General features: G+C 37.3%; 1 protein-coding gene across 4 annotated transcripts in view; it reads right to left on the reverse strand.

Annotated features, from left to right (window-relative positions):
• Nucleotides 1-1,106: 1,106 nt before the first annotated feature.
• Nucleotides 1,107-15,810, reverse strand: part of SSX2IP (SSX family member 2 interacting protein) — a 43,219-nt gene continuing 28,515 nt past the window's right edge. For 2 of the 4 annotated variants that reach the window (XM_077771093.1, XM_077771091.1), the window contains exons 9-14: nucleotides 13,529-13,679; nucleotides 11,452-11,588; nucleotides 10,952-11,125; nucleotides 8,017-8,131; nucleotides 7,300-7,465; nucleotides 2,981-3,249 (exon numbers count right to left, since the gene is read on the reverse strand). In XM_077771093.1, the coding sequence (XP_077627219.1) occupies nucleotides 3,075-3,249; nucleotides 7,300-7,465; nucleotides 8,017-8,131; nucleotides 10,952-11,125; nucleotides 11,452-11,588; nucleotides 13,529-13,679 (918 nt within the window). In that variant the 3' untranslated portion in view covers nucleotides 2,981-3,074. Of the gene's footprint in view, nucleotides 1,223-2,980; nucleotides 3,250-7,299; nucleotides 7,466-8,016; nucleotides 8,132-10,951; nucleotides 11,126-11,451; nucleotides 11,589-13,528; nucleotides 13,680-15,810 lie in introns of those variants that run through there. The other 2 variants (XR_013336846.1, XM_077771092.1) reach the window with 2 other exon arrangements.

The following is a 15,810-nucleotide window of genomic DNA, read 5'->3' on the forward strand; positions in this document are numbered from 1 at the left end:
GCCCAGCCATGTCACTATCGTGAAATGGACGTATACGGTCCTGCAACAGAACAAGCAGTCCAAGTTTTATTAAGAGACTGAATGAGTAACATTTACCATTCTTTATTATAATTTCGGTTTATATAGCCAGTCTTCCATTCAGCTCAGAGGCTCTGGGTGGCAGAGGGCATGCACTTAGTCTGTCTTCCTATTTCCAGTATCTAAGAATGGTAAGCCCTGAATACAATGGTACTTCATAAATGCTTATGAAGATTGAAAAAAATTAAGGACCATACTTACCTTAAATCCACCCTAGAAACATATTTTGAAGATTTTTACAACAGGGAAATCACATGAAGGACTTCTTAGTGTCTATAACCCCATCGTTCTGGTTATAGACACTCAAATCCTCTCCTGGCATCCCGGGGCGCTCTCCTCAGCATGCACCATGGAATGTGTTTTCCTACAAAAGCCGTGTTGCCACAAGCCTACGCACAAGTCTGGTAAGCAAAGGTAGGAAACACGGAACTCTTTTCAAGTAACAACTGCTTTAATTGCACCAGGAGGAAAACAACTTGCTGCGGACTATTCTGTGCATCTAAACATTGAATACATTGCTTCTACAAACAAAGCAAAACAAGAAAACGAAAAACCTACTTACTGAGTTAAATTTTAATCTTAATTTTCTGGTATGATTATTCTCAATTTCTCATCATCATAAATTCAAGATATGAAAGTTTAAGAGTACGAAATAAAATTTTCTTAAATTTTCTTTACTGCTTTTGTCCTTTGAAAATTCAAAATGGATATGCCATGTAAAAACAAACAAGGTACAAGATTTCAGTTACATACTGATGAACAAGAAAACATTTAAGATTATCAAGAGGACTTTGAAACCGAGGCTCCCGAAGATGCCATCATGCAATTATGGCTAAATAAGACCACCGCATAGCTGAATTTTTAGTACCTTGCTAGTACCTAAGAGATGTGTGAAGTCGGGAGTTTTCCAACATAGAAAGCATTCCGATAATCTGGGAAGTTGAGCGTGAATGGGAATCGCCTTGGAGTTGCAATTTACAGTAAAGCAAAACTGACGCTGTTTGGTGAAACCTACAACTTCTAGCAGATCTATGCAGACTTTTTATTAAAAGCATGAGGAACCTGGCTTTCATTTTACTGTTTCTTTAACATCTTTTATTTCAAAGTAGGGGACTGTTGCTTCCAAGATGGGAATTCAACCAACCTGGAATGGAAACACAACAAAAAAACAGATGCTACTTTGTAGAAATCCATTGTCATGAAATGCATTATTCACTGTAATGCATGACTTTACAAATTACTTTAAAAATTAAAATGTTCTTTCCTGGCAAAGTGGATCATGGAAACCCCTGACAAAAAAATTCTTGACAAACGGATCATTGACTATTTCCAAAATCTGACTGCTATTCTTTGATCATATTATTGCTCGATAGTTAAAAAAAATTATGCCTCAGTTGTCTCCTCTTTTAGAATTATGGTACAATATCAGAAATTTGATAACATTTCTAATGCTTGAAACTGTGAAGAAGTGACCATGCATCAAACTGAAGGCAGTGACTGCTTTTGCTTTTTAAGAGCCAGTTTTTTGAAACTGTAAATGTGGTTACTGTGTTAAGAGTAGTTTGTGTTGTAAGATACTCAATGATACTCTATCAGCCCTGAAAAAAGGGTTGCTATACGAACTCTTATAGTGAATGATGACAAAAGTAAGACTTTTTCTTTTTTTAGCATGATGGATTTAAATGGAACAGCCATAACAGGGTGAGTGTATGTAAGTGACTGCACTACTAGAAAATGGGAAGGCAGAGAAGCTCTACAGTATCTAGCCAGGACTGGGATCTGTATGGGCTTCTACATAAGACAAACAGGGGTAGGCACTGAAGCTTTCTCATACAAGTTCTGGGAAAGAGCCTGAGCCTACATTTATTATCATCAATAACAACATGAAGAAACATGCAGTCAGCTCTGGAAATGAGATGACACAAGTTTATCCAGAGTATTATATTTGGATAAAATCTGATGCTTTTTATACTGTAAGATTTCTTTATCGTTAGTGGCAAACACTCCACTGAAAAATCATTTAAAAATTATTGGCAACAATACAAAACCCAAGCTGGTACAGATGTTGCAGTACTAGTTCCCATCTACTAAAGAAAAAATCACCATTCTGATATTTAAGTATCTTCTATCATCCCGTATCTTAAACCAATATTCTTAAATTGTTTTATTCAAAGGTACTTTTATCTTGCCTCTATTATCCTGTAATCAAAAGTCCTTTGAAAAATTATAATATCCTACATATATAAAAGTCTACTGCTGTAGAAATCTAAAAAATGTAATGTCAGTAATGTTAATTATCTAAAGAAGTCAGCTTCATGGAACAGCTTTTGAGTATTTATTGCTCAGATGCATTCAAAAAATTCTTAAACATAATGTGGCAATGGCTCTAATACATCTGTAAACAGAATACCACTAAAAAATTTTATTGGCATGAAATATTATAATTATGGATGTGTAAAATTTTTAAATCTTAAAGCCTCTTAACATAATCATGTATATCTATGTACAAAACATACATAAATTTCACTTTATTTAAAACATATGAAAGAGGAAATTTCAAATCACACTAAACATAATAAATATAGAACTTGCTTTGTTAAAAATCTACAGTATACATTCAAGTAAAGGCTAAACTTCCAATGCCAACTATATATGAGACAAAATTAAACATTTACAATAATCAGTTTCCTAAAAGTGCTATTTTTAATACCTATGAAAGGAAACTCATTCTAGTGCTTCTGTTTCCGTCCAAACATATACATTCCTTTATTCACAGAACCAGATGCTTCTGTTACTAAAAATACATATCCAAAGCTTTTATATCCTCTTAAATAGATTTAACATTTTAGCTCTTTGGGGGAGGAACAGCAAAAGTCCAAAAAACAACTCAGACCATCTTAAATTATTAGAGATGACTGACTTTATGACACACCCTGTTGCAACTTAGATGTGAAGTCTGATGAACGTGTTAATGAAAACAATTCCAGTCCATACGTCTATGGTAAGTCATCTTTTTCTACATGGGAGTTTGTGTAGGTCAAGGAGCATCCACTATAGCAACTTTCCTGTGACTCAGGCCTTGATGCCATGCTCCACTTCTGATTTGTACATTCTCTTCCAACCTGATTTGGTTTAGTTTCTTCAGGAGTTATATTCAGTATGTTGACTGAACTGTTAGGAAAAGAAAGGCAGATCTTAAGAATCATCTCCTCCTCCTTTCATACTTAAGCTAGGTCTGAATGTCTAAGTCGGATAGCTCCCTTGTCCTATGCTAAGTCAATTTTGAAGACACAGAGGTCGGGAACAAAGAAATATTTCAAAATGGCCTGTTTTATACTGGCACAAAAACAGACACATAGACCAATGGAATAGAATAGAGAACCCAGAATTGGACCCACAAATGTATGGCCAACTAATCTTTGACAAAACAGGAAAGAGCATCCAATTGGAAAAAGAAAGCCTCTTTAAGAAATGGTGCTGGGAGAACTGGACGGCAACATACAGAAAAATGAACTAGACCACTTTCTTACACTATACATAAAAATAAACTCAAAATGGAGGATGGACCTGAATGTGAGACAGGAAACCATCAAAACCCGAGAGGAGAGAGCAGGAAACAACTTCTTTGACCTCAGCCACAGCAATTTCTTACTTGACACGTCTCCAAAGGCAAGGGAATCAAGAGCAAAAATGAATTACTGGGACCTCATCAAGATAAAAAGCTTCTACACTGCAAAGGAAACAATCAACAAAACTAATAGGCAACTGTTGGAATGGGAAAAGATAGTTGCAAATGATATATCGGATAAAGGGCTAGTATCCAAAACCTATAAGGAACTCACCAAACTTCATAACCAAAACACAATCCAGTGAAGAAATGGGCAGAAGACATGAATAGACCTCTTTTACAAAGAAGACATCCAGATGGCCAACAGACACATGAAACGATGCTCAACATCACTCATCATCAGGGAAATACAAATCAAAACCACAGTGAGATACCACCTCACGCCGGTCAGAGTGGCTAAAATGAACAAATCAGGAGACTTAGATACTGGCGAGGATGTGAAAAAACCGGCACCCTCTTATGCTGTTGGTGGGAATGCAAACTGGCGCAGCCCCTCTGGAAAACAGTGTGGAGGTTCCTCAAAAAGTTAAAACTAGAACTCTCCTATGACCCAGCAATAGCACCGCTAGGAATTTACCCAAGTGATACAGGAGTGCTGATGAGAGGGGCACATGTACCCCAATGTTCATAGCACCACTTTCAACAACAGCCAAATCTTGGAGAGTGCCTAAATGTCCACCAACTGACAAATGGATCAAGAAGATGTGGTTTATATATACAATGGAATACTACTTGGCAATGAGAAAGAATGAAATCTGGCCATTTGTAGCAACGTGGATGGAACTGGAGGGTGTTATGCTAAGTGAAATAAGTCAGTCAGAGAAAGACAGATATCATACGTTTTCACTTCATATGTGGATTTTGAGAAATTTAACAGAAGACCATGGGGGAGAGAAAGGGGGGGAAAAAGTTACAGAGAGGGAGGGAGGCAAATCATGAGAGACTCTTAAATACTGAGAATAAGCTGAGGGTTGATGGGGGGTGGAGGAGAGGGTTAAGTAGGGAGTGGGCATTGAGGAGGGCACTCGTTGGGATGAGCACTGGGTGTTGTATGGAAACCAATTTGACAATAAACTATATTGAAAAATGGCCTAATTTATCACTTTCATCGTATCTATCCATCTATTATTTACCTGTTTACCCACTTATTTATCTCTTTTGTCTACTCTGAAGCACTCTACCCAACTAATACCTAGGTTAGGTACAGGACATGTGGGCTTTGAAAACCAATGGCCCTCCACGTCCCCATCTTCCTGCCACTATTTTGCAACCTCCTTTATTGTTTTTTTTTTCCTTACACAACCATTTGTACATGCATGTCTTCCTCTATCCACCCACTTACCCACACAGCTATTTAATGAGTGCCTACAAAAGCAGGAAGGAGTCCAGACTCCCGAGTTCAGATGGTTTAGGTCTGTATACCAGCCGGACCACTTATGTGTCATTGTTTCTTCAGCTTCCTCAGTTGTAAAATGGAAATAATAACAGTATCTATCTCGTGGGGTTGGGTGGGACTGAGTTAACACATATTAAGTGCATACACCAGTGCTCAATTAATTGTAAGTGTCGAGGGAATAACAATCAGGATCCAAACACAGACACTGCTGCTACTCTTCAGTGACACAATCAAAGCTATGCTCTGTGACCATCTTAAAACAAAAACATCTGATTAAATAATTACTTTAAAATCTAAGGGGTTAAGCCAACAAATAATATATTTTTATCAACTGAATATCTTGTGTAATTTTTTCCAAAAATATATATATTTCCCCTGAAATGTGCATTTTTTGTGACTTTGGTTTACTAACTCAACCTCAATGTGGCAATCATCTTATCACAAACCCAGATATAATGTGCTTCAGGAGCAAGGAGTCCAAATTTTCCAAATAACTTAAAATTTTATCAGCTTTTCTCCTGATAACTAGGTTACACAACTCTTTTCTGTGTTTTATATTCAGAGGCCAGTAACTACAAATATTAATAGCTCAACGGAGTTTCTTTATGCTTCAAAGTTCTGTTCTATGCCACTGATGTTGTTTAGCATAGCCCTCGGAATATATGGAACAGAAAAGCACTTTTATAAACCATTTATGTTTACATATATTTTTATTTTTATAGCCTGCTGAGGGCTAATAATGGACCAAGTACTGTTTTAAATGCTTTATATGTATCGTCACTGAAATCTCATAACACCCTATGATGTAGGTACTAAATGTTGGATTTATCTTTACTAAACACAAAATAATGTCTTCAAGAAACCTTATGTCAAATATTTCATAACTAAAAATAATTAGGTTAAAAAGCGAGAATTTTAGATACATAAAATTAACCAAGGCAAATGCTATGTACTCTCTCAGATACAGAATGTATTGTTGGAAATGGTGACCAGAATTTGTATTATGTATATAGAGCATCTAATTGGTCAAATTTGGGAGTTTAATAACATTCTGTGTTAAGAAAATACTCTGAACTTACAGTATCTTTGACTGTAAATTAAATGTTCACTTCCCAGTCCTCCCATTAATCAATCTGTTGGCTTAAACTGCAAAATATATCCCAAATCCAGTCACTTCTACCTTCTTGTTATGACCCTTGTCTAAATTACCATCACCTCACCCTGACTCCATTAATGCCTTCTACCTGCATCTCCTGACAGGAGGTTTTCTCTCTACATTGGTATACACTTGAACTCTTACATAATAAACTTTTTAATCCTACTCACCCAGGGCCTTGTAGGACGTGCTCCCTGCCCACCTCCCCCTATCAACTCCCTCCCACCTCTCGGTCTTGCCAGCTGACAACACCTGCCCTCCACAAACACACCAGCGTCCCACCTCAGGGGTCCCGACACTTGCCTGCAGGGCTCTTCCCCAGGCTCTTGTTTGCCCCTCAATATTTAGTCTTAATCCTTTTCAAAATCAACAATACAGTGTCTTGTCCTTTTTAAGCTTCATATTTTTGTTCTGAAATTCATTTATTTAACAATTCTTGGTCCAAACACTAGCGGGCTTCTTCAACACTTAGCTCCACACCAGTATCTCACTAGCACAGGCCAAGTGTGCTGCAAGCCCGACCCCTGCTTTCTAGGGCACCTGCCAAACTGGCAGGCCCTCAGGCCACTGTGTCCTCCTTTAGTTAAAAGGAAGATCACCACCATACTTTCCAAGGTATCCATCCCTTTGTTCTCTGCTAATCCTCTGTTACTAGGAATGTTCTATCTACTTAGTTAATCTTGGAATAGGCTCTGAGGTAGAGAATTGATATTATACCTTAGAAAATGATTTAACTATTTGAGACAGAGAAAAATACCACAATGCAGCAGTAACAGAAGTATGTGGGTTTCCTGGGGATAGGAAGCAACTTTTTTAGCTCCCAGAAGATGGGGACCAGATCTACTTTGTTCGCTACTGCTTTGTTCTCAGCACCTAACAGTAAAATGGACACCCAATAAATACTTGTAGAATGCATCAGTCTACTAAATTCCTCTCCAAAGCCACTACTGTTGCTAACACTACAGATATGTCACCTTTCCCTCAGCAATGCAACTCTAGCAATGGTACAGATACGTGCAAAGATCACCTATAGACCAATACCTATGTTCAGATGCACAGGAACGTGTCTGGCAAAAGTCTGAAGTAGAAGGAGAAGCAGGAAGAGACTTAGTAAGTTTAGATGTGCAAACCGGAGACCCGTTAGACACACTGTGAGGCTTCTTTTGCCGTGGCCTCGAGTGCATTGTGAGACTGTCCCGATCAGAACCTGTTAAAAGACAGAAGAAAAAAAAGGCAGTCCATATGGTGATGTATCAAATATAGTGAAGGTAAGTAACTATGATGAGCATCTGCAGGGCAGTGAGGTCTGAGATAGAACAAGTTAATGTGGATGTCCACTCGAGCTCTTGACTCTAGTTTTGCTAATCTTGCCATCTCTTATGCATACTCTGTAAGCATCTAGAAGGATTTAGTTTAAAAAATATTTGGTGATCTCCAGGGGCACCTGAATGGCTCAGCCGGTTAAGCACTGACTCTTGGTTTGGGCTCAGGTCATGATCTTGCGATTTCATGAATTCAAGCCCCACACTGGGCTGTGCACTGATGATGCAGAACCTGCTTGGGATTTTCTGTCTCTCTCCTCTCTCTCTGTCTCTTCCCCTCTCTCTACCTCCCCTACTCACACTGTGTCTTTCTCAAAATAAATAAATAAATTTTAAAAAAATTAAAAAAATACTTGGTGATCCCCAAAGTTTTATAATAATTTATAGTATTGTGTTCACATTCATTTTCAGATTAAAGGGTTCATGGAATACTCACTTCCTGAGAAGGCACTGAAAAGTTTCATATTTTCTGAGTTCTGGTGGTCAAAGGTAGTCATATTTAAAAACTGTTGCTTTAACCAACTGGCTCTTTCTTCTTCAAATGCCTTTCTCTATCATAAAAAGCAAACCAAAGAAATGTTGATCAATATTTCAACATTCACACTGGTGCCACTACCCATGACTTCTGTAGCTGTTGGTGTTTGCTTTCTGGCTAGCGTATATATTTTATAAGTCAAATGAATTAACTTAAAAAACTAAGAAAAATTTCATTTAAGAAAATTATATTTTAAAAACTAAAAATTTACCCAATTCACCTAATAAACCAATTTGCTATTTTCACATCTACTTTAAATAAATTCAAATGGATAATGCAAAAAAAGCACATTAGCAGAATTTTTGAACACACAGAACATTATAAACATAAAATTACAAACAACAGAAAAATACCCACTGTAAATTAATCACTTGAGAAAAAGGAGCTATGACCTCACCAGGCATCGTGCTCAGCCTCCAACTATCTACCAGCGCTAGCAGCCACCACCCCTAAACCACAAGAAGGCACATGTCAGACCTTCCCCTTCCCAACAGCTGATGATAATCCTCATTCTCCCTCAGCCCTCAGGTGTCTCATGCTCCCTTCCCATCCTTCACTGGCCCCACTGACCAGAGGCAGACTATCCTGCAGAGAACTGGGAGTGGTACACAAAGTAGCTACAACCTCCTGGAATAGGACAGATACAGGGACTCAGAAAAAAAAATGCTGGTGCACATGGATTTTATTTTCTGAGAAAGTAAGCTATTGATAAGACAGACTTTCACAACTGTGGAGGAAACCCATGTCAGCTACTAAAACAGCATGTATCTTTCATTCATAAATACTACTATGAAATCATGTATCCCTAGACATCTGAAGAAAACGAAGAGCATGAAAGAAAAAGAGCCAAGATAAAGAGACCTGACCACAGATAACAGTTAAAGAGCCTTTCAAAAAAACATTCTAACACAAATGATCAGATTTATGAACACCTGTAAAATAAAATAATGCTATACAAAAAGAAGAAAACAAATGAGGACATCAAAGACTTGAAAGATAAATTCTAAAATAAAAACTCAGTGGAGGAAATGAAGAGTTAAAACTGATGGTGCTGAATATTGGGTTGGTGATGTACAAGATAAAGATGAGAGAATACCCATAAATTCAAAACATAAAGTCAATCTGTGGATGCAGTCAGAAGGCCAACGATTTGTCTAATAGAAATGTTCGAGAATGCAAGAGAAGTCAAGGAAGGAAAAAATACAGAATCAAAGAAAATATTCCAAACTGAAGAAATTCAGTGTCTTCAGGCTACAAGGAGCTACCTAGATATATTCCCATAAAATTTTGGAACTTTAAGTATAAAAAGAGGAAGAAAAGAAGGAGAGAAGGAAAAATTAAAGCACAGGATACCTACAAAGTATTGCCTGTAGGTCATATAATATTCAGGCTGCTTATGAGCAAAACCAAACAGAAGAAATGGAATAACTCAAAGTTTTGAGGGGAAAAATTGGAAACCAAATTCTATATGCAGCCAAACCAACCACATTATGAGTGCATTTTTGGATATTCCAGAATTCAGAATATCTTTTACTCACACAATGCTTACGAAAATATTAAGAAGGTAATACACCAAATTGAAAAAGGGACCCAAGAAAGAAGATAACGTGAGCTGTAAGTTGAATGTGCAGGAAATCCCAAGCTACAAAGAAAGTCAAAGGATTCATTACACAGTGGTACACAGAAGATTCTCTCCCAGGTGGTGAAGTCGTATTAACACAGACTATTTTCTAAGTGGCCAAACATGTTAGCAGGTTACAGAATGAACATTATTTACAAAATCGTGATGTTATCAATGTTCTTTCAATTTTTAAGTCTCAACCTTAAAGTACTTACACCTGGATTACACTGCAGGACAGAGGACAGATGTGATAACACCTGACAATGAGAAATAATACCGTAGACAAAAACTGGGAAGTAGAAGGGTAAGAGAAGTGCAAGGGCAAGAATGTCTTCATCTTCGTTGCAAGGATAAACTGGTACTGTCTCAAGTCGAGCAAATGTGAAATGGGGCATCAAACGTCTTACTTAAAGTAAGAAAGTCAACCAGAAGAAACCATTTTTAAAAGTTAGTTTAAAAAGGTAACAGTATTATGAAGAAATCATATATAGAGATGAGGCACAGTATACACAGGAGGTGCGGTAAGGACACTACATTCCTTGCCTTTCATAGCGGGGAATCAATAGATGGTTATCAAGAAAACAAGGGCTGAAATACACTAAGGTTAAAACAGTACTTCCCTGAAGAATTACAAACTTTGAACAGTGGTGACTTCTGAGGAGTGAAACTGGTGGTAAGAATGGAGGATATTTTTTCACTTTGTGGCTTTTTTTTTTTTTAAACCATGTTCACACACTACTTGTATAACTTTAGAAAGGAAAATATGCAGGTTAATATATTGTTAAGTCAAAAAGTGAGCTGTAGAAGGTGTACGCACACAGCCCTGGATGAGAGGGAGAGGGAGAACTTTTGTACTGTCTTTTAATGCTACACCTACGGGCAGTGGGCAGGTAACAAATGTCCCAGAGAGATCTCCTGTGTGAAGCTACACACTGACCAGCAGTAAGCCAACCTGAAGGGGATAATGGATGCTTAGAGTTTTCTAAAACGAAAAGTTTCAATTCCCAAATCTGGTAAAGGCAAAACGACATCCTTCTATTAGTACACATGCTTACAATCCTTTCAAGTTAGTGTAATTTATAAGATCACTGGTGAAATACTTTAGGGAAAGGCTGGATGGCAAAAACCCAATGAAAGGCAGAACTTTGACGCCTTCTGCTGGGCCTCCCCAGGACTTGCAAAAGCTCTACAAGGAAAGCTAATTGTTTAAGATACCTCCAATCCTAGGCGGATAGCTGCTTCTGTAAAGCTTCGTCTTTCCTTTTCAAAATTCTTTTTCTGCTCTCTAAATAGGGACCACTCTTCCTGGAGGCGCTCCTTTTCTTCCAGCAAGTAGCAGTCTCGAAGCAGTGAAGTGGTGTCGTCATCACATGCAGTAGCGAGCTGCTGCTATTAAGCATTAAGGCATAGTAAGTTCCAGAGGATCCCTGCAGCACCCCAAGTTAGAATTAAAAAGAAGGCAGGTCAAACTTTTGGGGAAGGACAGAAACCACGAAGAATCAGCAAGTCAACGGAGGATCCTCATTTTCCACCTGGGAAAGCCTTGCCTAAAGAATGGCATGCAATGTCACTATTAGTAAGCCCAGAACTTAGTATACAGAAAAATGTCAAATACTACAGATCTTCTGAAACAAAGGAATAAAAGTCTAGTAAGATTCAGTAAAATCCTGGCCCTTCACAGGGGAAAACAGCTTTAAAAGGCAACTTGCATTTACCTGTAAAAGCTGTTGCTGAGTTTTAATCATTTCTTTACACTGCTGAATTTCTAACTCGAGTTTTTCAGTTTCTTGTTCATGGTCTTGTCGTGAGATTACGTCTTCATCATTGAAACCTTCTAGATGTACCTTTGAAACTAACATAAAACCAGTAATTTGACACAGGTTTTATAGCCTCCACTCAGTTTACGGTGTTTTGGAACTAGATTTAAAAATCAAGGGGAGCCTAAGTGGCTCAGTCTGTTAAGCATCTGACGTCGGCTCAGGTCATGATCTGACAGTTGGTGGGTTTAAGCCCTGCACTGAGCTCTGTCCTGACTGCACTTCAGATTCTGTGTCTCCCTCTCTCTCTCTGCCCCTCCCCTGCTCGTGTGGTCTCTCAAAAACAAATAAAAATGTTTTAAAATATTAAAAAAAAAAAATCAAAGCTCTCAGAATTTCTTTCTAGAATCTCAGATTTTCTAAAAGGTACCTATTCCCTTTGCCCTCTAAAAATTTCATAATCTATAATAAAATTAAATTTATGACACTTTAGCACTATGAAAAAATTTAAAAAGCAAAACAACTATAAGGGATTCATGACAACTACAAATTTGTACTATTTTTGGACTCAAAGGATATCTTTACTAGTTCTACTACGAACATTTACTTTGTAATCCGTATTTATTCAAGACTATGTCCTAATTAAAAATGGACACCTATATTCACACAGGAGAAAAATAATTAACAAATTCATAAACTACTTTCAACACTTCTTCAAAGATCAATGCAGCACTACAAATCTTGCTCTCTGGTATTAAATTCAACAAATAGGAAGTGTGAGTATAGTTGCTATTTACTAACAGATAAGGACTGAGAGCAATAAAATCTCATGTAAATTAATTTTGGTACAGAATTTTGTTGATTACTCTTTACTACTGAACACAATTGACAGTGACTTTGTGACTTGATTTTTAGAATAAATTTTCTCTCAACAGACTTCATTTACGGAGCAGAAACCTTAATTTTCTTGATTTAAAAGCATGCAACCTTCAAAAAATATACGAATACATTCATCAGTGTAAATCTATACTATCTATGGTGACAGGAAATGGTGTCTAAATAATACATACACCATTAAGGGAAAAAAGTGTAGAAAGAATACATAATATTGTTTTTTCATATATGTATTTTCATGTACATATATTTTTCCTTTTTAATTAATTAATTTTTTAAAGTCGTTATTTATTTTTGAAAGAGAGACAGACAGAGTGTATGTGGGAGAGGAACAGAGTGAGAGGCAGACACCAGAATCCAAAATAGGCTCCTGGCTCTGAGCTGTCAGCACAGAGCCTGACACAAGGCTTGACCTCACAAACTGTGAGATCATGACCTGAGCCGAACTCGAATGCTCAGCCAACCAAGCCACCCAGGCACCTCTCTTTTTAATTTTAAAGCAAGAGAGAGAGCGAGCACAGGAGGAGCCAAGACGGGGGGCTCAAACCCACAACCCTGCGATCAGGACCTGAGCAGAAATCAAGAGTTGGACGCTCAACTGACTGAGCCACCCAGGTGCCCTGTTTTCTATACATTTTTAAATAAATATTTTGCAAATGCCTACAGAAAAATCAAGAAGGACATACACCAAACTGTTAAGTGTCATGTACAGGGAACAGAAACCTGAATATCCTACTTCATATACTTCCTAATTGATACTTTATATTAAACATTTATGATCTTGAAAATAATTTAAAAATAATTACTAGGAACTAGGAATATGTAAGTATCTAGGAATAAGCAACAGGTTTATATTTATGCTTTATCACAATTAATAACTCCTATTTTCCAAGATTTAGTTAAGACATTCAGTTCACTTCATTCAATTGTATATTGCACACAGAGAAAGACTCACTCTGAATGCAAAGTATTTTCTCAATGAGGTTCAAACCTCACCTCTAGAAGTAGACAGAAGCTTGATTATGAAACTAAAAACTGAGCTCAAGTACTTCACCTCTGAGCCCATAAAGTGGCTTTCCAAGTGACTGAAATTAAGAGCTGAGTGTCAACTCACTTTGCATACACTGAGGCAGTAAGTTACCTTGGTTATCAAGTTTTTCTACATGACTTTTCAAAATTCTCCACTGTTTTCTGATGCTGTTGGTAAGTTGCTCTCTCACAGTTTCACAGGAAAGGTCCCACATGCTCTCCCTACTCAGTTCCCCAGCATCTTCCTCAGCATCAGAGAGAACCTATAAGTGACAGAGATGAAAGGAAAAGACCAGTATCTTAAAATGGCTCTAGATACTCAGGCAATAGTAATCAACTGATTATAAGAGATACTTCTCAAAATCATTTTTGTGTTGTATCTTAGGCATATGTGACCTAATATTTAAGATAGATATTGTCCAACTCAAGTCTCTTCAAATGTGAATTTGAATCCAAATACAATTAGTGGTGAGAGTCAAGAAGCTGTGTGAGGAAGTTATTCACTACTTGTCCAGTGTTGTGTTGGATGCTCGCATATGTTAATTAACCCTCAAATCATGTTATAATGTGGGAAAAGTGAGGCTTGTAGAAGTAGACACACTGCCCAATATCACACAGGCAAGAGGCAGAATGGAGATCTGAAGTTAGATCAACCTATCCCCAGTCCTAGGCTGTCTAAATAAACCAGTGAAGTTATCCACAAAGTAACTGTGAATCCTATTTTTTTAATTTTTTAAAGATAAAACCAGAGATTATTTTTCTTTTTACTCTAACACCAAGATATTAAATCATAGGAAAATACAGCAACCACTGACATAGGATCACATAGACTCGATGCAGGATAAAGAACATAGAAAAACAGTACTAAAATATATCACGGTAATCTACAGCTACATAGACAATAATATATATTATGATACGTATATATCTGCATTACACTCTGCATGGTCCAATTTTGTTATTAACATCCAAAAAAGTGGACAGAGATGTACTTCACTAAATTAAACAATAAATATCTTGCTGGGAAAAAAAGAAAAAAGAAGATGAGAAGAAATGCTGATTAGGCTGTTTGTGAATGCAGATGCAGCAGGAATGAATGAGTGACTCAGTGTGGAGAGCTGTAGCACAGCCTGAGGTCAGCAATGGCTGCCAAAGTCAAGGTCTCCCAGGGGAAGCAGGTTGGGGAAAAGCCCAGCATGGAGCTCACTGTGACTGCTTCTTGCCAATCAATCCTTTGGAGCTACTTGCCAGTAATTCTTCTAAGGAGCTATGCCGTCTATGTGTTAAAGCATATCAGAATACTATAAATCCATTATGTAAAAAATTAATAATAATTGCTTTACACTCCCCTGACTAAATGAAATGCTAAAACCACAAAATGAAAATTAAAAGTTAACTTGAATTTTGGGTATATATTTTGGCTACAATTCAGTAAGAAAATAACTTATTAATAAATGAAACCTGAAGGCTACCTAGGCATTCTAAGGTTATACCTTACTCCCTTTATTAAAATGCTTCAAAAATCCTTAAAGGCAAGGACTGAGTTCAATTATAAGAGAAAAAAGATCTAGAAAAACAGACCTTTTAAAAGCAAGAAATATACTTAAGAGAGTATTTCTCCAAATTTAAACATTTGAATTATTAAGAATTACACAGGCTACTACACACTGGATGAATAATGGTGAGAAGAGGGAAATTTAAGTATCTGAGGAAGGTCTCCTTGATTTACTACTTACTCTTGCCAACTGAAAGCTGGTACTGTGTGTATAGGCTGGGCCAAAGCCTGAAGAAACTGAAGGAGTAACAGAAGGTATGCTAACTCTGGAGAGGCATTTGTGGATTTTCACAATGAACCAAAAAGTGATGGACTTTGAGAGAAAAGCCTAACTCAATATAAAGGCCAAGCAGGTCCCAAACCCAAGAGTTTAAAAGAACATTCTGGAATGATTTTTTGTTCCCCCTCAGAGAGAATGAGGGGTTGGGTGCAAGCAAGCGAGGGGGAGAGAGAGAGAGAGAAAGAGAATCCCATGAGGGGCAGAAAGAGAGAGAAGCGGGGCTCGAACTCACAAACTGTGAAATCATGACCTGAGCTGAAGTCAGATGCTTAATGACTGAGCTCCCCAGGTGCCTCAGATAATGAGTTAAAAAAAAAAAAGAAAGAAAAGAAAGAAAAAAAGGTAGAAGAGGGTAGGCTTATCAGTAGGACTGATCTGTGATAACACAAAGTAAACAGTCCCATATAGGTTTAAAAACAAGTTCTGATGACTTGCTGACAATCAGAATTCCTCCATCAACGTTGTTATTTTTCAGATTTTAGTCACTTGCTTGAATCCGGAATTTAAACATGTAAAGCAATTAAGTTAAAAGAAGTTTTCACCATGATGTAACTTGTTC

Source organism: Crocuta crocuta, unplaced genomic scaffold, assembly GCF_008692635.1.
Source record: "Crocuta crocuta isolate KB4526 unplaced genomic scaffold, BGI_CrCroc_1.0 scaffold125, whole genome shotgun sequence".
Taxonomy (NCBI): domain Eukaryota; kingdom Metazoa; phylum Chordata; class Mammalia; order Carnivora; family Hyaenidae; genus Crocuta; species Crocuta crocuta.